This window comes from Oryctolagus cuniculus, chromosome 6 (genome assembly GCF_964237555.1).
Source record: "Oryctolagus cuniculus chromosome 6, mOryCun1.1, whole genome shotgun sequence".
Classification (NCBI taxonomy): Eukaryota; Metazoa; Chordata; class Mammalia; order Lagomorpha; family Leporidae; genus Oryctolagus; species Oryctolagus cuniculus.
Window position 1 is genome coordinate 63,782,354 of NC_091437.1, and position 23,417 is coordinate 63,805,770.

The window sequence follows — 23,417 nt, forward strand, 5'->3', positions numbered from 1 at the left end:
TATAAAGAGCGCCACGAGTCGGCATTGTCAGGCGGCGGCACCTCGCGGGCCTGGTCCGTGGTGTGGGTCGGTGGGCTCTTTGCGGCGGCGTCCGAGGGTACGCGGTTCTTGCTGCTCCGTCGCGGACGGAGGGGAGGCCCCGGCAGCGCGAACTTGAGCGCGGCCGAGCCCGCGGCGCCTTTCCCGGCGGGTGGGGGACGAGTGGGCCTCGCGGCGTCATCGGCGGCGAGGTGAGCGGCTGGGCCGCGCGGGGCGGCGGGCGGGAGCGCGGGCAGGAGGCCGGCCGGCCTGACTCGCGGCCGCCGCCGCTCGTTGCAGGAGCCGCCGCGACCCGGTCTAACATGTCGGAAGCGGGTGAGGAGCAGCCCATGGAGACCACGGGCGCCACCGAGAACGGACACGAGGCCGCCCCCGAAGGCGAGTCGCCGGCCGGGACCGGGGCCGGCAGTGGCGGCGGCGGGGCCGCGGCGGGGGCCGGAGGCGGGACCGCGGCGCCCCCGAGTGGGAATCAGAACGGCGCGGAGGGGGACCAGATCAACGCCAGCAAGAATGAGGAGGACGCGGGGTAGGTGTGCGGGCCGCGGCGGCGGCGGCCGGGGGGCGCCGCCTTTGTTCCGGGGCCGCCTTTTGTTGGCGCCACGCGGCGGGGGGAGGGGCGGGCGGCCCCGCGGCCCGGCCCCGGCCCCACGGGCGCTCGCCCGCCGCCCCGGACTTGGCCGGAGTTTGTCCGGTCGGCTTTGGCGCCGCCCCTGGGCGGCTGGCGCGTGCGGCGCGGCCGGAAGCGGGGCGCTCGGACCCGGGCGACGCGGGGCGCAGGGCCGCGGCGCGGCTGCGTGGGCGGAGTTGGCGCGCGCCGGGCCTGCCTCCCTCCGCCTCCTGCCGGGGGCGGAGCCGCGGGCTGAACCCAGGAAGCCGCGAGTGGCGGGGCGGAGGCGGGGAGGGACGGGGGCCTTTGCTGTGCGCGCCTAGGACACCTTGGTGGCTCGTCCGGCGAGATCGAGGCCGCGTCCCGTTCGGCTTTGTGCGGGGCCGGGTTGGGTTGGGCTGGTCATGGAGCCTCGGCGCCCTTTAAAGGCGGGCAGACGCACTAGGGAGGCTCTGGTGTAGAGTGGGCACGAGCGATGGCTTTCTAAGTCCTGTGCATGAACGCTTAGCCAGGACCGGCCGTTCCTAAAATCACAGCTTTCTTATGAGATTTGCTGCTATGTGTCTCTACAATTTCAGGAAAATGTTCGTTGGTGGTCTGAGCTGGGATACCAGCAAAAAAGATTTAAAGGACTATTTTACTAAGTTTGGAGAGGTCGTTGACTGCACAATAAAAATGGATCCCAACACTGGACGGTCAAGAGGATTTGGGTTTATCCTCTTCAAAGACGCAACCAGTGTGGAGAAGGTAAGCTGAGTGCTGTGGTAGCAGTCTGTGATTTGAATTCTTAAGGGCACGTGGTCGGTGCTTTGTGTGAGTGCTGTGGAAAAATCAGAGGTGAGTTAGGAACTTGATGTTTTTGAAGGGACAGAAACAGAATAAGGGGGGCATAGTGGAGGGTGTGTGCTGGAGTGGCTTGGAAAAAAGATAATGCTAGCTATTTTTTGGGTACCTATACTCGCAGTAGTGAGGAATACAAAACAGCTGACAATAGCTGTGAGGTGGGCACTTAGCTCTGTTTTGCAAGGAAAAAACATAGGTCTTAAAAGTTTGAGCAGAAGAGATCACATAGCTAATAAGGGGTAGAGCTCTGGTTCTGATGCTAGCAACTCTTTCCGTTCCCTTAATGCTATTTTATTTCTGCAGAAGATGGGCTTTAAACTGGGACCCCAAAGGTGGGGGGCACACACAATATGGGCAGAGGTTCACAGGAGTCAGGACTGTTGAGGTCAACCAGATGCAATTGAGGCAAAAACAATGTTGGGCAATCAGCCTGGGGTCACTTTGTAGGCATGTGCTGGAGCCTTGGGGTTCAGAAAGGGCCCTGCCCAGGGTCATGCTGCTGAGTTAGAACCTGACCCTTTTCTGTTGGAACAGGTCCTAGATCAGAAGGAGCACAGGCTGGATGGCCGTGTCATTGACCCTAAAAAGGCCATGGCTATGAAGAAGGACCCAGTGAAGAAGATCTTTGTGGGGGGTCTGAATCCTGAAGCTACTGAGGAAAAGATCAGGGAGTACTTTGGCGAGTTTGGGGAGGTGAGTTGTAGACTTCAGAATGGCATTGTTTTGGAGTCCTCCACAGGGATTTCTTCACCTCTGGCAGTCACTGGGTCTTTTCTCCTAAGAATTCTCCACATGCCTTGGGGCATGGGAGGTGATGATGGTGGTCAGCCTTGCCTGTTTTCACAGATTGAGGCCATTGAGCTTCCAATGGATCCAAAGTCGAACAAAAGACGGGGTTTTGTTTTTATCACCTTTAAAGAAGAAGACCCCGTGAAGAAGGTTCTGGAGAAAAAGTTCCATACCATCAGTGGAAGCAAGGTAAATGCCCCCAGCTTGGTGAGCTGGCCTTTGCAGGTGTGAGTTAGGGGTTGGGCTTCTGCCAAGAGCTGCCAAGAGCTTAGTCAGGCCTTAACCACAGTGAACAGAGCTGTCCTGATTGGGGCAGGTAGTTGGGTCATTCAGAGTTGACAGCAGCAGGAGAGAAGGGGTGGCTCTACAGCACGCTGAGCAGCCTCTGGGTGTCTGGTTTAAAGCCGGAGGTGATAGTGTATGGTGTCTCTGCAGTTGAAATCTTCTGGGACTGACTGATTTTTCTCAAGTTTTTCCTGCTCCAGAGCTTTTCTTCCTCTTTGTGACCAAATCTTTGCTTGCCTCCTCTGTTCTGTTGGGGTGTACTGCTTTAGTTAACCTTTGCCCCAGGCAAAGATCCTTGCCAGAGCTTCCAAGGTCCTGGCCTGCTTAATTCAGGGCCAGTTTTGTTTTCCAATAAGCGGGATCCTGCAACAAGAGGTAAGTGATTCCTCCTGCACTCTGGGAGAGCAGTTGAGGCTTCAGGTGGCAGTTGGGAGTTGAGGGTGTGGCTCTGGCAGGGTGTGACAGGCTCTGTAAGCAGGAGTGGCAGCCAGATAAGGTAGAATAGGTAGGGTGGGGCTCTGGGAGTTTGGGAAGATTGGATGGGGCGGTAGTCACTGCTACAGTGGCTTCTGACAGAATCCTTTCTCTAATGTGAAATGGGTGGGAATATGGACAAGGGCTCTATTTTAGTGACGCTGCTGCTGGTGGGTCTTAGAAATCAGTGTGTTTAGTTGGCTTTACTCAGTAGGTTCATTTTTCATTTTGCCAAAATCTTGTTAAAATTTTTGATTAGTACATAAGCCTCACAGGTTTTTACAGAGCACCACACGCTATTTCAGTAAACGTGCTTGGTAAGCTGATCAAGTCATTCAGCCTTTCTATTTCTTTGCCAACCCTTATATTCAGTATTTTTAATTCAGTAAAACAATTTGATAACATTTGGTAGGGATAATTTGCCCATTAGAAGAGTATGTTGGTGTGGGGGGCACAGTGTGTAAAGTGGTTTTCTGCTGTTTTGGCTGAGGGTGTGTGTCAGGGGACTTGCCTTAAAAACTTGTGATTTACTTAAGGAGCACCTAAGCCGCCATCCTGGTAGGCAAGTTTCAGGAACACAGATCTGGTCTGTCCCAACAGAAGAGGGCGGAGGAAGGGGAGTGTCTAACTGTAGGCTCCAGCGAGCCCCACCCCCAGTCCTAGAAGCTCACTTCATCAGTGTGTTGGAGGTCGGCTCACCATGTCTGCTCAGCAGAGTATTTGAGTGGGAGGGGTTTATTCTGCAGAGGAAAAACAAAGGAAAATGCCCTTAGTGTTTAGGCAGTCATCTAGGAGTTTGTCTGCCGGGTTGCTGAGGCAACCCCCCCACTGTCTTCTCCCGGACACCTGATGGTGGCAGCTTGCTTTCCTGTATCTGGCCAGTTGGGAAAGGTTCTCCTTGGTTTTAAGTGGTTCTGCAAGCTTCTAGGCCAGATGCAGTCTCCTGCCTCAGCCTTCTGTTTACACGGTGAACTTGATGAGCAATTGAGCATTTTGTCACAGTGAAGGCCTGTCCCCTTGATGCCTGTGCTCATGCCACTGTCCTGACCCACTGCCCTCTTGGCTCTCTAGTGTGAAATCAAGGTGGCCCAGCCCAAGGAGGTCTATCAGCAGCAGCAGTACGGCTCTGGGGGCCGCGGGAACCGCAGCCGGGGGAGCCGAGGCAGTGGTGGCGGCGGTGGAGGTGGAGGTGAGTGGAACATGGATGAAGATACGTCCCTTTCCCTGCCTGCATGGAGCGGTCTGCCCTTCTTGGGGCTCTCTGGCCTTGGGTGCGCTGTGCAGCACGGGTGGCTGTAAGAGGAATGGCTCTCTGGGACCAGGCTGTGCTTGAGGCTGTGCTGCTACCACGCCCTTGGGACAGAAGAGCCCTGTTGCACACACCGGCTTGGGCCCCAGGGCAGAGGGACCATTCGCACTGCACTATGGAGGGGGCTGGGGACATGATTGGGTGTGCTTGGCTCTGGGTGTCCTGAGTCTTGGGACACCCATGGGCAGGTGGGCAGAAGGGTAGGGCAGAGCTGTGCCAGGCGCTTCCTTTCATCCCAGGCCCCTCTGACTCCAAAGCCTGAACTGCATCTATTTAATGGCCAAACTGCCAGGGAGGGTGGGGGCAAATCAGGGTGATTTGAGTGAGTGAGCGCAGCTAGACCCCCTAATGAACTCCGCATCCAACGGCTTGGAGTTCTCAGGTACAGGGTCAGGCCCAGAGCGCCCTCTACAGAAGAGCAGCACCTTGGCTTCTGCTGAGTTGCCATAGTAACCCCGCCACCCAAAGGGCAGGATCTCCTCCATCCTAGCTCCTACGTGTGCTAAACGGTCCATGGGCCCCTGTGCCCTGCTCCCCCCACAGGTCAGAGTCAGAGTTGGAATCAGGGCTACGGCAACTACTGGAACCAGGGCTACGGCTACCAGCAGGGCTACGGGCCCGGCTTTGGCGGCTACGACTACTCGCCCTATGGCTATTACGGCTACGGCCCCGGCTACGACTACAGTAAGTAGGAGAGAGGGAGACCTATCCACTCATACCCACAGGGGAGGCAGGACAGACAGTGCAGGGGCCGCTGGCAGCAGGAACTTTGGAGTCAGACAGGCCTGGCTCGGCCGCTGGAACTCCTCTTTAATAGAGTTGGAGCTCATTGGCCTTGGAGAGGTGGGGAAGGTGATCCCTACTGTATAGGGGCAGGCGCCTGGCACAGGGTCAATGTTCAGTATGCAGTAGCTGCTACTGTTGTTCTCGTCCCTATAGGTCAGGGTAGTGCAAATTACGGGAAGAGCCAGCGACGTGGTGGCCACCAGAATAACTACAAGCCGTACTGAGGCGCGGCAGGAGCGGCCGACGCCTGCACACGCTGGGTTTGGATACGGAGTGAACGCAATTATGTACCAAATTTAACTTGGCAAACTTTCTATGGCCTGTCCCATGTGCATCTTATTTAAAATTTCCCCCTGGAAATCACTCTCCCGTTTACTATTTCCAGAGCGCTAGTTTTAGGCAGCGTGTGGTGTCTCAGGCCAGGGCGGCGTTACGGGCTGATTTTATCACCAGGTTACCCAAAACCAGATTGGAGGGTCTGCTTCCCGCTGCCGCTCTGCAGCCTGGACCTGTGGACCCTGGTTGTAAAGAGTAAACTGTATCTTAGGAAACCAGTGTCACCTTTTTTTTCACCTTTTAATTTTATATTATTTGTGTCATACATTTCCTGTAACGGAAGTGTTAATTTTACTGTACTTTTTGGTACCTTTTGGGAATCTAATGTATTGTAAGGTATTTTACACGTGTCCTGATTTTGCCACGACCTGGATATTGAAGCTATCCAAGCTTTTGAAATAAAAATTGAAAAACCCCCAAGCCTGGGTGAGTGTGGGATATGCTGTGTGCCCAGAGTTGGGGGGGGCCAGGTGCTGTGGGACTGGGGTCTCCTCCCACAGCAAGCCCCTTCAGCTGTCAAGCCCGATTTTGGGGTGCAGCTTGGAAGGGCCTGGCCACTCACTGACCTTTTTGAATTTGTTCCGAGTTGCTATCCTGATCTAATGGCATCATGTCAGGCACAACTACATACTCCACATCCTTGGCTGGTTTCCTTTGATGACTGTGCCCTGCCTCGGGCACAAGTCCCCTTTCAAGAAAGGAAATGGCTTCTAAAAGGAAGCTCTTGGAGGGGTGAAGAGTAAACGAAAATGAGAAAGACTTCGTCTCTGCGTCAGGGGCCAGCTGAAGCTGGACATGATCTGTTGTGCTCCATCTCCCCCAAATGCCCACTTGGGTGGGGGCTATTTGTGGGGAGATTGGAGTACCCCAAATCTGCCTGGCAGCTGAGATTGAAGATGAGCTGGTTGTGAGAGGCAAGTTTCATTTGCTCTCCTAGGAGTCACAGAGGGAGCAGATGGCTGTTCTGCCCTCTTGTGCTAGCCATCAGATGCATACTAAGTGCTCTGGAGATTTCCTGGTGGGAGTGGGAGGATGATGCCCAGGGTAGCTAAAACCTCCCAGCGTTGAAATCATTCTGGGACGGGGACATGACTTTAATGAAAATGCTCCTTAAAATGGTTATGCTTGCTGATGCTCTCTGCAGTGGTGAGGGAATGAATGCCTCTGGGTCTTGAGCGAGAAGCAAGGCCTACTTACCTGGAGCGCGGCTGGCTCAGAGCTAGAGCCTCAGTGACTCACAGCTTCTCACCATCTCTTCCATGTCTGGAAAAATAACAAAAGCCATCTGACCTGGTCACCTTTCTCTGCCTCTGGTATCCAGGTTGCTCACATGGTAATTTGGAGATTAGGCCCACCAGCCCAGCTGTGCCATTTCCTACCCTTTACCCACACAGGTGCAACAGCAGCTTCTTGAAAGCACAAAGCCTTCCCTCAGTTCCATCCAGGACCTCCAGACTAGGCCCGTCAGGCCCGTGGCATTAGTCTAAACTCCCTGTCGAATCCCCCATTGCTTAAATGGATCTGAGGAGGCCCTGGGCTGACCACCTACCCTAGGTGATTAGGAATCTGTTGTGCAAATTTTATTGTAGCTGCTCAGCAGCTGAGGGTAACCTTAATTTCCAGTGTGGAGTGCAGCTTCAGCCACCTCAGTCCTTGACGGTTGCTCCCCTGATGTCACACAGTTGTCTGAAACTTGATCAAGTATGCTGGGTGATGGCTTGGCTCCTGTCTACCCAGGGATCAGGAAGGAAAATGAGAGGCACAGGCCAGGAAGGCCTGTCTTTAAGTCCCTACTGCTCCTCGTCCAGCAGGGTGATACCTCTTGAAGTGGATGTTGGGAAACTAGCCACAAGCCACAGGTGGGTTCTAGAGATATGGTCAGCTGCCACTCAGGCTCCAAGCTCACCGGTCAGGATGGCATCCAGCTTTGCCACCAGGTATTGTGCGTTGTCTAGGCTGAAGCACATCGGGGGCTTAAACTTCAAGACATTCCTCCCAGGGCCATCCGTGCTCAGCAAAATGTGGTTCTCCTTCAGTCTGTAAGGATAGAACAGTCCTTATTGTGGCCTGGGCCTCCTGACCAGGGTCCTGCCATGCTGCTGTGAGATCCCTCCTGGTAACTTGTAAAGTTCAATGAGTGGCCCAGCACCAGTAGGCCTGATGTGAGGTGTGCTGCACCTGGCCCTGAGCCTGCTGCCCTCCGGAAGGGGCCTCCCCACAGCCAGGAAACATCATTAAGCCAAACCTTAGTCTATGGCACCACATTGCTGCAGGGTTTCTGTGATTCAGTGGCTGCTTTATGCTTTTCCATAACAGGCAGAAGAGTGTGGTGCATGGGCCCTGTGTATTCCCAACCTAGTCCTTGAGCCACCTGCTCCTGCCCCCAGGCTGTTTCTAGTAAGATGATTCTACTTGAGTCATTCCCACGTTCCATGCTCACTGTTGGTCACTGGGGGGAGTCGGACATCACACTGTTCTGGCTACCAACAAGAGCAGTGCCAGAAAGAACGGGGTTTGGACTTGGGAGTCAGGCCTGGGTCTGGGTCAAGTCTGCTACCTAGCAGCTGTAGGTCACTTTGATCTTGGCATTTCCTCACCTGGAGCAACAACCTCACAGGAAAGGTCAGAATTCAACAGTTTGGGTGCCTTCTATGCCACCTGACAGCTGAAGAGCCCCCCCCCCCCCCAAGGGGGAAGTGAGCTGGTGGATGTGACTGAGAAGCCTAGTAGGCCACCAAGGACAAACAGCAGGAACATGGGTCCATGCACACTGCAGTCTGAATAAGGGCTTTCTGGGTGGGCAGGGAGGGGTGGGAGATGGAGACAAAAGGGGCTGCAGATGGCTTCAGATTCCTGCTTCCTGCTGCTGTGTGCCCTGGGAGGCAGCAGGTGGTGGCTGCTTCCCACATGAAAGACCTGGCCTTACCTGGCCCTAAGCCTGCTGCTGTGGACATCTGGGGAGTGAATTAGTAGATGGAAGATGTGTATCTGCCTTTGAAATACATTTCTAAAAAATGAGACTTTAAACTATGCAAGTCAGGGCTGGGAGATGGGCTGGCTGAGCTGCTGACTCATCTGGCACCCCCACCATGCTGGAAGCCTTTTCTGCCCTGAAGGGTGGCTGTCGATACTGCCCTGCTGGGAAAGCCAGTGTTGGGGCTGACTGGATCGGAGCCCTCAGCCACACTCCTGGCCTGGGAAAGGCCTGTGTCATCAGAAGCCTTGACTGCTGGGCCTTGGGACCCCAGCTAGGACGTGCTGGTCAGCTGCCCCTTGCCTCTCAGAGGCCCCGGTACTACACACTGCACCTCTAGTCATGTCCAGGGGCCCATGGGGCCTGGAACAGGGTGGGTGGGGGTGGTTCTTCAGTTGGCGGGGCCCTAGGTGTTGGAGACAAAACATGCTGGTTCATGGCCCAGAAGGGAACCTTGTTTGGAAAGTACCTGGATACCAAGTAGTCTGCTTCTTCAGTTGCCGGCGTCCGTGTGGCCTTATCTTTGATCAGGTCCACGCCAATGAAGAGTCCAGCGCCCCTAGAGAAGGTGACACCTGAGAAGGCCATACTGTCCTGCTAACTCACTGCATGCCTGGCTGCCTACTGGGCAGGCTGAGAGCTGGGGGTGCCCTCAGGATGGTGAAAAAGGTTCCAGGGAGGGGGTGCCCAAGGTGTGGCATAGGAAAGATGCACACTGTCAGAGCCTCCCCTTCCCTGTTATTCTGTGCCACTTCTGCAGAGTGGAAGGTACCAGGCCAGACTCCTGGTGGGTGCCTGGTTACTGGGTGGTGACTGCTGCCCCCCCCAAGGCCTCACCTGATGTCCCCAATGATGGCATGTTTGGCTTTTTGCTGCCTGAGAAGTTCCATCAAGAAGCGGCCCACACAGGTGGCGTGGGCCTGGAGCTGCTCCTTTTCCAAGACATCCAGAACAGCCAGCCCCACAGCACAGGACACCGGACTGCCCCCAAACTGAGTTGGACAAAGGACAAGTCAGTGCTGCGGGCAGCAGAACCGCCACACATTCCCCCTGCAGTGACAAGAGCACAGGGCCACAAACCTGGAGTAGGTGGGGTTCTCTCGGGTCTCTTGTAGGCAAACCTGCCTTCCCAGACCCAGGTCTGGATCCCCTGGGATGAGGGACTGAAGGGAGAGGGTGTGCTGGGCCCTGTCCCAGAGCCAGTGTTTACCCAGAGAAGGTTCTAGCTCACACTGGTCCCATGACCTCTCAAGGAGACTGACATGTACAAAAGCCGGTGGCCTTGGAGCCACATCAGTCTGCAGGCGGTTTAGCTTCTGTGGCACTACTACTACTAGGTGCTCTGCACATGTTTGTTTTGCTTTATGCACAGCGTGGGCAGCCTGGGTGCCCTTCCTCTACCTCTCCCACCTGGTCTTACAGGGATCTAGAATGTGGACCTGGCATTGGAGAGCTCAGGAGTAAGGGGTTCTGCAGACCTGGTTTGCCCTTCACATCTTATTGTGGTTATAATTTGCATACAATAAACTGCATATGTTTTAAGTGTAAAGTTCAATGGGATGTGTCCTTGGGGAGCTGCCCTTACATTCCACCACTCCCCACACACACTTCCCATTGCCGGCCCCCAGCACCAAGCTGGCCTGTTTTCTGTCACTGCAGTTTTGCCTTTTCCAGATCATACAAGTGGCATCACAGAACTATGTACTCTCAGGTGCCTGTTGCCTTTGGCCCCACCTCCTTTTTTGAAGTTTGCTGACACTATTGTGGGTGTCAGTAGCTCACTGCATGCCCTTGCAGTGTTCTGTTGTACAGATGCAGCACAGTTTATCTAATCTGCTGATGGACCCTTGAGTCGTTTGGATTGTGGGCCTATGAACACATAAGCCTTTTGTAAACCTACATTCATCCTTCTCTGAATACCCAGGGGTGAACTGATGGACTGTATGACAAGCGTGTGTTTACCTTTATAATAAAAGAACCTCCAAAGTCATCCATACCACATTCCCACCAGTAATCTGTACGACTCCAGTTGTCCCATGTCCCCAACAATATTTGGAATCACTTGTCTATATCGTGAACTGCTGGTTGAGGATTCCTTTTCTGAAACGCTCCAAACTCTGAAGTTTGAGTGTCACGTCAGTGTTCAAAATGTTCTCCATTTGGGACAAACGGTGTGGCACAGGGGTTAAGCCACTGCTCAGGTACCCACAGAACAGGTACAGCTGAGTGAGTGTGAACTTAAAGATCATGGTAAGAAAAAAACTCCCAGAAGACGTGACAAACATAAAAAACTAAAGCCTATGGCAAACAAGTGGAAGCGCTAACATCTGGGTAATAGTTTTCCAAAAAGAGAAAAATAGAGTGAAAAGACAACAGCAGACAGACCTGCCAGAGGTGGAAGATGATGGGAAGTCCGCAGGGAGTCAGGGGAGAGAAGAAACCACACCTGGCAAGCTAGAAATAACAATGTAGCAAAAACAAAAAATATATATATTATATATTTATATTTTATCATATATATTATATATATATATATTTTGGACAGGCAGAGTTAGGGACAGAAAGGTCTTCCTTTTCATCCCCCAAATGGCTGCTATGGCCGGCACGCTGCGCCGATCCAAAGCCAGGAGCCAGATGCTTCCTCCTGGTCTCCTATGTGGTTGCAGGGCCCAAGCGCTTGGACCATCCTCCACTGCCTTCTCGGGCAACAGCAGAGAGCTGGACTGGAAGAGTGGCAACCGGGACAGAATCCGGCGCCCCGACCGGGACTAGAACCCGGTGTGCCAGCGCTGCAGGCAGAGGATTAGCCATGTGAGCCGCAGCGCCGGCCAAGAATATTCTTAAAGCTTAGAAAAAGCAAATCTCAAGGAGACGGGAACGAGAAGGGTGGGTGGTGTGGCACAGTGGGTTTAGGCTAGTGTTTGGGGCACCGCATCCCACATGGGAGCATCAGTTTGAGCCCTGCGTCTGCTCCTGACCCGAGTTCCTTCTAATGCATCTTTTGAGCAGATGATGGCCCAAAGTGCTTGAGACCAAGATGAAGTTCCAGGCTCCTGGCCTCCTGGCTTCGGCCAGGCCCAGCCCTGCCTGTTGCAGCCATTTAGGAGTGAACCAACAGATACAGGCCATCTCTCTGTCTTGCAAGGAGATGAAATGGAATCATATTAAAAATATAAATAGGAACAAGACTGGGTGAGGCCAATGAAAGTGGCAGAAAAAGGCCTCTGCCCACCATGAAAATCTCCATGAAAGCAGAAACCCTGGCAGAAACAGTCATCAACTGTTTGCGAACTCACAGAATGAAAGGCTGGTAAGAGGCTAAGGTGGAGTTACCTGCTCACTGGCTGAGTGACATCGGGGCTAGGTATTTAAGGCTATCTCTGTATGATCACTAAGTTAAATGGGCAGACACTACACTGGCCACACAGGACAGTACCCACAACATCTTAGAATTAGGTCGGGGGCAGGTGTTTGGTGCAGTGGTTAGGATGCCACCTGGACTCCCTCATCCCTCATCAGAGTGCCTGGCTTGAGCCCTGACTCCTCCATGTCGGATCCAGCTTCCTGTGAACGCAGCACCTGCTGGGAGGCAGCAGATGATGGCTCAGCTACTCTGGTCCTGCCATCCACATGGGAGACATGGATGGAGTTCCAGACTCCTGGCTTTGGCCTGGCCCAGTCCCAGCTGTTGTGGGCATTTGGGGAGTGAATCAGCAGATGGAATAACTCTGTCTAAGCCTTTCGAATAAAAATGAAAAATATAAGAATTAGTTCAGAAAAGGCACTAAACCACCAACAACTGACACTCAGCGGGGAGAGGGGGATATGATTTCCCAGTTTGCTACATGATCCGATTTAAAATGTCCAGTTTTCAATGAACAGCTATGAAGCATGCAAAGAAAGAAGAAAGCCTGGTGCACACACAGGGTATAAAGAGCCCTTCATCCAGACTGTCCCTGAGGAAGCCTAGACATTGACCTTGTTAGGCCAAAATAGAGACTACCCGTAAAGAGACAGGAATTATAAAAAGATCCCAACAGAAAATCGGGTTGAAAAGCACAGTAGTGGAAATGAAAAACAACGAGGGAGGGGTTCAGCAGCAGATCTGGGCGAGCACAGGAAAGAATGAGCCTACCTGAAGATGTGTCAACTGAGACTGTTCGGTCAGAAGACCAGAAAGAAACGAGGAGAAACGGGGGCTGATGCTGTGGTGTAGGAGGTTAGGCCTCCACCTGCAGTGCCAGCTTCCCATACGGGCACTGGTTCAAGTCCCAGCTGCTCCACTTCCCATCCAGCTCCCTGCTAATGTGCCTGGGAAAGCAGTGGAAGATGGCCCACGTCCTTGGGTCACTGCACCCACGTGGGAGACCGGGAAGAAGCTCCTGGCTCCTGGCTTTAGCCTGGCCCACCTCTGACTTGAGGTCATCTGGGGAGTAAACCAGTGGATGGAAAATCTCTTATTCTCTCTGTCTCTGCCTCTCTGTAATTCTGCCTTTCAAAGAAATGATTAAAAAAAAAAAACTGATTTATTTATTTGAAAGGCAGAGTTACACAGAGAGAGGAGAGACAGATCTTCCATCCACTGATTCACTCCCCGAATGGCCACAATGGCCAACGTCAAGCCAAAGCCAGAAGGTTGGAACTCCATCTGGGTCTCCTCTGTGGGTGGTGGGGCCCAAGTATGTAAGGCATCTTTAAAAAAAAAGATTTATTATTTTATTTATTTGAAAGAGTTACAGAGAAAGGTGGAGACAGAGAGAGAGGTCTTCTATCCGCTGGTTTACTCCCCAGATGGCCGCAATGGCTGGAGCTGTGCTGATCTGAAGCCAGGAGCCAGGAGCTTCTTGCAGGTCTCCCCTGTGGGTGCAGGGGCCCAAGGACTTGGGCCATCTTCTACTGCTTTCCCAGGCCATAGCAGAGAGCTGGATTAGAAGAGAAGCAGGCGGGACTAGAACCGGCACCCATATGGGATGCTGGCGCTTCAGGCCAGGGTGTTAACCTACTGGCCACAGCACTGGGCCCACGTTAGGCATCTCTTGCTGCTTCCCCAGGTGAATTAGCAGGGAACTGGATTGAAATTGGAGCAGCAGGGACTGGAATCAGTGATCATATGGGATGCCAGCGTCGCAGGAGGCAGCTTAACCCACTGGGCCGCAACACCTGCTCCCACACAGCTCCATTGCCTTTCTCCCCATTGTGTGGGTACAGCAGAAAGTTGCCTGACTGCAACCTGAAGAGGACTCAAGTCACGCTGATGCCCTGAGCTCAGACCCAGCCTTCAGAACCGTGAGAACACCCCTGGGATAAGGGTGCTGCCTGCGCCATCTGAAGCATGGCTTAAAAAGGGCCTGAAGTAGCAATTTAGAATTTTTCCACCAAGAAAACGCAAGGCCCAGATGGCTCTACAGGTGAGTTTTCACCAGAGAGTCCAAGAAGAGCTCATCTGAATTTTATGGAAAAGGAAAAGAAATACTTCTCAGTTCATTCTACAAGGCAGGTAGAACCCAGATACCAAAACCCAAGATAAAATAATAAAAAAAAATCTCAGTCCCATTTTATCTCTGAAAATAGATGACAAATTCATAAAAGACAAGCAAATGTATGTAATAGTGTATAAGAATTATAATACTTCATTCCAAGTTGCATTTGTACCAGGTACATGAAAATGGCCTAATGAGAAAATCTGTAAATACAATTCACCATATTAACAGATGAAAAGAGAAAAAAATATTACTTCAACAGACACATTACAAGAGCAGGACAGGGGCTGGTGCTGGTTGCAAGCAGCCATATCAGAGCGCTGGTTCCAGCCCCAGCTGCTCCACTTCCGATCCAGCTCCCTGTCATGTGCCTGAGAGAGCAGCAGAAGACAGCCCAAGTACCTGGGCCCTTGCACCCACATGGGAAGCCAGATGGGGTTCCTGGCTCCTGGTTTTGGCCTGACTCAGCATTGGCTGCTGTGCTCTTTTAGGGGAATGAATCAGCGGACAGAAGCTCTCTCTTTCTCATTCTCTCTGTCACTGTGCCTATTACGTAAGAAAAATAAATTTTTTTTTATTTTTCGGGGAAGGGGCTGGTGGGGAAGAGGGGGAGGAAGACAGGTGAGCTGGCAAGGGAGGAAGAAAGGAAGCCGTCTCAAGGGAAATAAATCTTAAAGAGAACAGGATAGAGACTAGTGCTGTGGGGTAGAAGGTTAACCCACCACATGCAGTGCCAGCATCCTATATGGGCACCTGTTTGAGTCCCAGCTGCTGTGGTCCAGCTTTTCAAATAAATAAATAAATTTTTAAAAGAAGATATATTTGTTAATTTCAAAGAGTTACAGAGAGGCAGAGGCAGAGGGAGAAAGAGAAAGAGAGAGGTCTTCCATCAATGTTTCCCTCCCAAAATGGCTGCAATGGCCTGGGCTGGGCCAGGCTGAAGCCAGGAGTCAGAAGCTTCATCTGGGTGTCCCATGTGGGTGCAGGGGCCCAAGCACTTGAGCCATCCTCCACTGCTTTCCCAGGAACATCAGCAGGGAGCTTGATCAGAAGTACAACAGCTGGGACATGAACCAGTGCCCATATGGGAGGCTGGCACTGTAGGTGGTGACTTTACCTGCTAGGCCACACCACTGTCCCCATAAATAAATCTTAAAAAAGTGGGGGGGAGGCAGTGCTGTGACACAGGTAAAGCCACCGCCTGCAGCACCAGCATCCCATATGGATGCTGGTTTGAGTTCCAGCTGCTCCACTTCCAGTCCAGCTCTCTGCTATGGCCTGGGAAAGCAGTAGAAGATGGCCCAAGTCCTTGGGCTCCTGCACCTTGTGGGAAACCCAGAAGAAGCTCCTGGCTCTTGACTTGGATTGGCTCAGCCCCGGCCATTGCGGCCATTTGGGCAGTGAACCAGCAGACAGCAGAATTCTCTCTCTCTGTCTCTGTCTCTGTAACTCTGCCTTTCAAATAAATAAATAAATAAATCTTAAAAAAAAATAAAAAGACAATTCCTGTTCATAATAAAATCTCTTCATAAATTAGTAATAGGAAATTTTCTTAACCCGATAAAGACTATGGTCTAAACCTACAATAAACATCATCCTCAATGGATAACCATTATCAGCAGTTACACAAGCTAACAAGTCTATCCACTATACCAACCAATTAAATTCAAATATGTTTTGGAAGTCAGTCTCTCTCAGTGTAATAAGACAGCTGCCATTATTTGCAGACAAGATCATTTATGTAGAAAAATATAAACACAAGCATTCTATCAGAGATGATGGAAGAGGGCCAGCACTGTGTGCAGCGTTACGCCACGGCTTGTTGGCTTGTGATGCTGGCATCCCTTCCTGGAGTGCTCGTTTGAGTCCTGGCTGCTGTGCTTCCACTCCAGCTCCCTGCTAACGTGCCTGGGAAAGCAGCAGATCACAGAGCTTGAGCCCCTGCCACCCACCTGGGAGACCTGGATGGAGTTCTGGGCTTCTGGTTTCGGCCTGGATCAGCCCTGGCCATTGTGGCCATTTGAGGAATCAACCAATAGATGGTAGATCTTTCTCTGTCTCTGTCATTCTGCCTTTCAGGTAAGATAAATTTTTTTTTTAAAGATTTATTTTATTTATTTGAAAGAGTTACAGAGAGAGAGACAGAGAGAGAGGTCTTCCATCTGCTGGTTTACTCCCCAGATGGCTGCAAATGCTGAAGCTGCGCTGATCTGAAGCCAGAAGCTTCCTCCGGGTCTCCCATGTGGGTGCAGGGGCCTAAGGACTTGGGCCATCTTCTACTGCTACCCCAGGCTGTAGCAGAGAGCTGGATTGGAAGAGGAGCAGCTGGGACTAGAACCGGTGCCCATATGGGATGCTGGCGCTTCAGAGCAGGGCATTAACCCACTAAGCCACAGCGCCAGCCCCAAGATAAAGAAATCTTTTAAAAAAAGAAGTGATAGAGGAGTTTAGCAAGCAGCTGCATGTGAGACTAAAATATAAAAGGCCATATCTTTTTTTTTTTTTTTTTTTTTTTGACAGGCAGAGTGGACAGTGAGAGAGAGAGAGACAGAGAGAAAGGTCTTCTTTTACCGTTGGTTCACCCTCCAATGGCTGCTGCGGCTGGTGCACCGGCACACCGCGCTGATCTGAAGCCAGGAGCCAGGAGCCAGGTGCTTCTCCTGGTCTCCCATGGGGTGCAGGACCCAAGGACTTGGGCTATCCTCCACTGCACTCCCTGGCCACAGCCGAGAGCTGGCCTGGAAGAGGAGCAACCGGGACAGAATCCGGCGCCCTGACCGGGACTAGAACCCGGTGTGCTGGTGCCGCAGGCGGAGGATTAGCCTATTGAGCCACGGCACAGGCCAAAAGGCTATATCTTAAACCCCAGCATCAGACAGTAAACACAGGAAGGAAGTCACTGCTTATGACAGAACAGCGATTGTCTGGGACTAAATCTCACGATGGGTAAGATCTCTGTATCAAAAACTGCACAACAGGAAGTGTTCTAGGGTCGCTGATGGGATGACAGTATTATCAACAAATCAGTTCTCACATTGATCTGCAGGTATCTGGGGACTGAACATACAGATGGGAGCTCACTCTCTCTGCCTCTCAAGTAAATAAATCTACAAATCAACCAATTATCCTATCAACATCACAAAAGGGATTTAAAAAAAATAAAATGTTTAAAGAGAATTCTAAAATTTAAATGAAAGACAAAGGGCTAGATATATAACTCTTCTGAACAAGAAAAACAGGTGAAAGGGCGCTTGTCTTTCCTAGCAAATATCAGAACCTGCTATGACGTTGTAGTAATCACATATTGTTACAGGGACACACAGAAAAATGGACCAAAAGAGTGGAAGTAGACCTGAAGCAGACCCATTCATGTGAGTTCTGGTCACATAGCACATAGCACATAGTGGGGAAGAAAGGGAGCGGGTAAAAACATTACTCATATGCAGAGAGACTGGGTTTCTGATTCGCAGTCCATGAAAAAAATCGACTTCTGGAGTGTGTGCTTGGTGCCGTGGTTAAGGCATTGCCTTGGATGCCTGCATCCCGTTTTGGAGTGTCTGCATGGGAGACCTTGGCTCCCATTCCAATTCCAGCGTCCTGCTAATGTGCATCCTGGGAGGCAGATGATGGCTAAAGAACTTGGATCCCTACTGCTCACATGGGAAACCTGGATGGAATCCCAGGCTCCTGGCTTCTGCCCGGCCTAGCCCTGGCTGTTGTGGGCATTTAGGGAGTAAATTAGTGGATGGAAGGTCTCTGTTTCTGTCTCTGTCTCTCTCCCCCTCTGCTTTCCCAATAAAATGAAAATAAATTAATTTTTAAAAATTAATTTCAGATGGATTAAGGACCCATGTGTTCAAACAAAACATTAAAACACTGGAGGAAAAACACAGGGTAGTGTTATCTCAGACCTTGCAGTGTGAAGTTTCTTAAATAAACTGCAAAAAAACCACTGCTATGTTGGGGCTGGTGCTGTGGGGTAGTGGGTAGAGCCACTGCCTGTGGTGCCAGCATCCCATATGGGCACTGGTTCAAGTCCTGGATACTCCACTTCTCATCCAGCTCTCTGATATACCCTGGGAAAGCAGAGGAGGATGGCCCAAGACCTTGGGCCCCTGCACTCACGTGGGAGACCCAGAAGAGGCTCCTGGCTCCTGGCATTGGATTGGCTCAGCTCTGGTCATTGTGGCCATTAGGGGAATCAACCAGTAGACTGAAGACCTCTCTCTCTGCCTCTAACTCTGCCTTTCAAATGAAAACAATAAATCTTAAAAAAAAAACAAAAACAAAAACAAAACACTGGTATAAATGAAAAAGATTGACAGAGATGATGTTAAAATTTAGAACTCTGGGCCAGCGCTGCGGCTCACTTGGCTAATCCTCCACCTGTGGTGCCAGCACCCCAGATTCTAGTCCTGGTTGGGGCGCCAGATTTTGTCCTGGTTGGGGCGCCAGATTTTGTCCTGGTTGCTCCTCTTCCAGTCCAGCTCTCTGCTGTGGCCTGGAGTGCAGTGGAGGATGGCCCAAGTGCTTGGGCCCTGCACCCGCATGAGAGACCAGGAGGACGCACCTGGCTCTTGGCTTCGGATTGGCACAGCGCGCTGACTATGGCGGCCATTTGGGGGGTGAACCAAACGGAGGGAAGACCTTTCTCTCTGTCTCTCTCTCTAACTCTGCCTGTCAAAAAAAAAAAAAAAAAATTTAGAACTCTGGTTGATCATAAATATGAAGGAGTGGAAAGATATAAACGAGATGACTATTCTGTATTAATGCACACAATCAACAAAGGGTCACTATCAAGAAAAATATACATGTGCATGTGTAGGTATGTGTGCAAGTACGCAAACACGCGCGCGCACACACACACACATGCACATGGACACACCAACATCCCACAGTCAAGAAAAGCACCAGCAATACAGTTAACAAATGGGCAAAAGACACAACAGGCATTTCAAGGGAGAGGAGCCACATGGCTAAGGAACATGAGCTGCTTCTGATCATTTAAAATCAAGACAGGGCACAGCGAGACCACAGGAACTGCCACTTTATACCCCAGTGGACTGGCAAGGGGCAAAAGGTATTAGTTTGTGCATGACTTTGGAATACAGACGTCACTCTCCATTAACTTGAAGGTACACACACGCTCAACACTCAGTGACCCAGCCTTTGCACTCCCAGGTACTTCCCAGAGGAACATTCCTGCCCATGCAGTGGACATGAACACTGTTCACAGGATTATTCATTGTGGCCATGAACAGGGAACAGCCTCATTAATGTGGATGTGAATACGTGTTGTGCTTTCTTTTCTTTTTTTTTTTTTTTTAAGATTTATTGTTTTTGAAAGAGTTACAGAGAGAGAGAGAGAGAGAGAGATCTTTCATCTGCTGGTTCACTCCCCCCAGATAGCTGCAATGGCCAGCGCTGGGCCAGGCTGAAACCAGGAGTCAGGAGCTTCATCTGGGTCTCCCATGAGGGTGGCAGGGACCCAAGCACTTGGGCCATCTCCTGTTGCTTTTCCCAGGCCACTAGCAGGGAGCTGGATTGGAAGTGGAGCACCTGGGACTTGAACCAGCATCCACATGGGATACCCACTGTGCCCCAATGCTGGCCCCATAAATCTTTATCCAATGCAGTACTAGGAAGCCATCAAATGACAACCTCAGTGACATGCAATACGGATGATCCCCAGTGATATGAGGTTGGGTAAAAAGTTCTCGAGGAGTATATGCGATGAGTCTTCCAAAAGTTCATGGAAATGTGGATTGTGAAAAAAACATGCAGGGAGTTCAAAATTCTTTTGTACCAACTCAACTTTTTTTTTTTTTTTTTTTTTTTTTTTTTACAGAGTGGACAGTGAGAGAGAGAGACAGAGAAAGGTCTTCCTTTGCCGTTGGTTCACCCTCTAATGGCCGCTGCGCTGCGGTCGGCGAACCGCGCTGATCCGATGGCAGGAGCCAGGTACTTATCCTGGTCTCCCATGGGGTGCAGGACCCAAGCACTTGGGCCATCCTCCACTGCACTCCCTGGCCAGAGCAGAGAGCTGGCCTGGAAGAGGGGCAACCGGGACAGAATCCGGCGCCTCGACCGGGACTAGAACCCGGTGTGCCGGCGCCACAGGGTGGAGGATAAGCCTAGTGAGCCGCGGCGCCGGCCCTCAACTTTTAAATTCATTTTCCCACCAAACTTTTTGAACCCTTGTCCAGCATGAGACTTCACACAAGGTAAAAACAGCAACTGTCATAAACAATGGACAAGGGATTTCCAAGGGGAGGGGGCTAGGAGACAGGGCTAGGGGTGAGCATGCGGGGAGACAGCTTCCCAGGTGCTCATAATCTTAGTAAAAGTCAATGCGTGGGGGCCAGCACTGTGGCATAGTGGGTAAAGCCGCTGCCTGCATATGGGCGCCGGTTCAAGTCCCGGCTTCTCCACTTCCGATCCAGCTCTATGCCACGGCCCTGGAAAGCAGTAGAAGATGGCTCAAGTCCCTGGGCCCTTGCACCCGTGTGGGGGACCCAGAAGAAGCTCCTGGCTCCTGGCCTGGGATTGGCCCAGCTCTGGCCATTGTGGCCAACTAGGGAGTGACCTCTCTCTCTGCCTCTCTGTAACTCTGCCTTTCAAATAAGTAAATAAATCTTTAAAAAATAAAGTCAGTGGGTGAGTGGTGAGACAGGAGGGGCCCTGCAGACAGGAGATGAGAGTCTCAGCATTTGAGGAGTGAACAGGCAGATGGAGGATCTCTCTCCCTGTCATTCAGCCTTTCAGATAACCAACCAAGAGCTGGCACTGTGGCTCAGCTCCCTGGGCACAACGCCAGCATCCCACATGGGCTCCTCCGGTTCAAGCTGTGGCTGCTGCATTTCCGACCCAGCTCCCTGCTACTGTGCCTGGGAAAGCAGTGACAGATGGTCCCAGTGCTTGGGCCCCTGCCACCCATGTGGGAAACCTGGATGGGTTTTTGGGCTCCTGGCTTTGGACTGGCCCAATCCCAGCCATTGTGGCCATTTGGTGAGTGAACCAGTAGATGAAAGATCTCTCTCCCTATCTCTCTGTAACTTTGCCTTTCAAACAAATACACATATCTTAAAAAAAAAAAAATAGCTGAGTGAGTGGTGCGACAGGAGACGGCTCTGTGGAGACAGATGAGGCAAGGATTGAATGGGTGATGGTGCACCCGAGGTTCAAGTCAGGATCAGGCTCCAGGACACCCTGTTCACATGCGGATCCCTGTGCATCCTTCCCGACTCAGGAAGCCTCCACCCCCGCCCCCCCCCAGGACCCTGCGGCCTCCGTTACCTGCCCAAGCCCCTACAAGCCCGACCCTTTCTGCAGCTCCCCTGGGCGGAGTAGCGGCTTGCTGAAGGCAGCAGGCCACCATCCCTCCCTCACTCCCAACGGCCACCTCTGCCTTTGTCCATCTTGCCAAATCCTGGCGAGTCACGCTTTACAGGGAAGACCCCGCGAGGTCTGGGTCCCTTCCTATTCCAGAGCTAGACCTGGGCCTCGGGCTCTCTCGCCTGGGCTGGTCTCTGCACTGGCCGCCGCGGATGCTCCCGAAGCAAGCTGCAGAGCTGGGCTCCTGGTGACTGTGGCCCCTGTGCCGTTTCTCACTGGCCCCCGAGCCGTCCAGACTCCTCAGGTCTCCACAAAGAGGTGCCTGCCACCTCCGTGCACCCTCGCCCACCCTGTGACTGCTGTCTCGGGGCTGCAGGGGACGTGCCTTCCTCCGAGCTGCGGGGCGATGGGAGCTGTGCGACTGCCGCCCACACAGACGAGCCCCCCGCTCCTCAGTCACAGGGCTGGGCACGCAGAGCCGGCACCATGGGAAGGGGAGGGGTCTCTGTCCTTTCTGTGCGCTCCCTGGGGACAGCACACGACATGCTAAGGCGGTAAGCTGCTGTGTGTGCTTCTCTGACCTGGCCTAGCCTTCCCTGAGGAGACAGGAGCCTGGGCAGCGTCCGCCCTGGAACCCGCCGCACTCACCGTGTTGAAGTACTCGACGCCCGTGGCTTCAAAAGCCTTCGCCACAGCTTGGGTTGTGGCCACACAGGCAATCGGGTGGCCATTGCCAATAGACTTGCCCATGGTGACGATGTCGGGCACAAAGTCCTGCCCTTGCAGCTGGAAGGCCCAGAAGTGTGTGCCCACCCGGCCGAAGCCAACCTGGATCTCGTCTGCGACGAAGAGCCCGCCGGCCCTGCGGATATGCCTGCGGCACGGGACGGAGCAGGCTCTGAATCCCGGCCCTGCCCGTGCAAAGCCTGGGGCCTCGGGCAAATGGTCGGCCTTTCCTCCGCCATTAGCTCTTTAAGGGCTTTTTCTCAAGAGCCAAGCCGAGGTTGGGAAGCCCAGTTACAGCCCTGCCCTCCCTGGGTGGACCAGCTCACCCACTCACCCTGCCACTTGGGAGAAGTAGCCAGCAGGGGGCACAATCTGGCCTCCCACGCTCGGCAGAGACTCCGCGAAGAAGGCTGCGATCTGTGGACGAGAGGCAGGTCGGGAACGCAGCACAGACACTGAGAGGCGAGTGTGGCCTGCCCTGCTGCAGCCAGCCGGCTCGGGGCTGGCCTCGTGGGGGACAGGTCCCCATCACCACCGCGCCCCAGGTGGGGCTCTGTGACTCAGTTTTCTTTCAGGCCTCAAACCAGCTCTTACTACCTGGATGGTCCCTGGCTTGCCGCAAACTGAATTCAGATTTCTGCAACATAAGCCTGTCCCTTCCCTGTCCCTGTGCCGGCAGACAACTGCCACTCCCTTCCTTCCTGCCCAGGGCAGAAGTGTTGGTGCGCATGCCCACAGCTCTCACCTCTGCCAAGTCTCTGAGCCCTCCCTCCATCTGCACAGCAGACCCCAGGGGCCGGGGCCAGCCTCGGCCTCCCACAGATGCCATCTGACTGGGCTCCCCTTCTGGCCACCTCCCACGTGGCCACCAGGTGACGCCTCAACTCCCCCCAAGCTCAGCTCCTCTCTGTCCACAGCCAGGACATCCCCACAGTGTTCTGCCTCAGAGCCGCTCAGAGGCCGCTGCAGGGGCAGGCAGGGGCCGACGAGCCGGGGCACTTTCTCCTCGGGCTTTGTAGCCATCAACCCCTGCATCCATCCTGTGCTGGGAAGACCCAGCGAGGGGAGGCCTTGCTGAGGGCCTTACTCCGGCTGCTCAGAGCCTCCTCTCTCCGGGGTGTGCACCGCGTCTCCTGTCTCTGCTCCACTGCCTGGGGATGGCCTGCCCCAGCTTCTTCCCAGTGCTTGCCCCCGGGCCGTGCCATCCAAGCCCACCGCCATAAAACCCTGCTGCAGGCCCACTGGCCTCCCTCGGAGGGGCCTCCCCTGCTCCCTGAGGCTTTAAGGGTCCAGGCTCCAGGTGCTCAGTGCAGCACTGGGGCTCCAGTGATGGGCCTGCCTCTCTAAGCTCCACTTCCCGCCTGTCCTGCAGGGTCCCATGCTTGGGGGTCCCTCCCCTCCTGGGCAGCCCCCTGTTCAGCGGCCTCTCTCTCC

At 53.0% G+C, this 23,417-nt stretch overlaps 2 protein-coding genes across 8 annotated transcripts in view; one reads left to right on the forward strand and one right to left on the reverse strand.

The window, feature by feature from the left end:
• HNRNPAB (heterogeneous nuclear ribonucleoprotein A/B) lies at positions 1 to 5,888 on the forward strand. Of its 2 annotated transcripts, XM_051843706.2 has the most exons (8): positions 1 to 230; positions 319 to 565; positions 1,225 to 1,393; positions 2,024 to 2,182; positions 2,336 to 2,467; positions 4,109 to 4,226; positions 4,890 to 5,030; positions 5,286 to 5,888. In XM_051843706.2, exons 2-8 carry the CDS (start codon positions 342 to 344, stop codon positions 5,354 to 5,356), a joined length of 1,014 nt encoding a protein of 337 aa, XP_051699666.2. In that variant the 5' UTR covers positions 1 to 230; positions 319 to 341; the 3' UTR covers positions 5,357 to 5,888. The 2 variants fall into 2 exon arrangements, with proteins under 2 accessions (XP_051699666.2, XP_051699667.2); XM_051843707.2 differs by lacking the exon at positions 4,890 to 5,030.
• Positions 3,385 to 23,417, reverse strand: part of PHYKPL (5-phosphohydroxy-L-lysine phospho-lyase) — a 26,777-nt gene continuing 6,744 nt past the window's right edge. For 2 of the 6 annotated variants that reach the window (XM_051843700.2, XM_051843703.2), the window contains 8 exons: positions 22,318 to 22,400; positions 21,906 to 22,131; positions 10,828 to 10,896; positions 9,280 to 9,434; positions 8,912 to 9,001; positions 7,375 to 7,505; positions 6,666 to 6,731; positions 3,385 to 3,777 (listed from right to left, as the gene is read on the reverse strand). In XM_051843700.2, coding sequence (XP_051699660.1) covers positions 6,688 to 6,731; positions 7,375 to 7,505; positions 8,912 to 9,001; positions 9,280 to 9,434; positions 10,828 to 10,896; positions 21,906 to 22,131; positions 22,318 to 22,400 — 798 coding nt within the window. In that variant the 3' untranslated portion in view covers positions 3,385 to 3,777; positions 6,666 to 6,687. Of the gene's footprint in view, positions 7,198 to 7,374; positions 7,506 to 8,911; positions 9,002 to 9,279; positions 9,435 to 10,827; positions 10,897 to 11,586; positions 13,365 to 21,905; positions 22,132 to 22,317; positions 22,401 to 23,417 lie in introns of those variants that run through there. The other 4 variants (XR_011389919.1, XM_051843702.2, XM_051843701.2 and 1 more) reach the window with 4 other exon arrangements.

Excerpts from the sequence above, each read along its gene's own strand:
- HNRNPAB (XM_051843706.2), top strand. The coding sequence starts at position 342 with ATGTCGGAAGCGGGTGAGGAGCAGCCCATGGAGACCACGGGCGCCACC. Across the intron at positions 2,183-2,335 it reads ACTTTGGCGAGTTTGGGGAG|ATTGAGGCCATTGAGCTTCC; the intron begins GTGAGTTGTAGA and ends CTGTTTTCACAG. Across the intron at positions 4,227-4,889 it reads TGGCGGCGGTGGAGGTGGAG|GTCAGAGTCAGAGTTGGAAT; the intron begins GTGAGTGGAACA and ends CTCCCCCCACAG.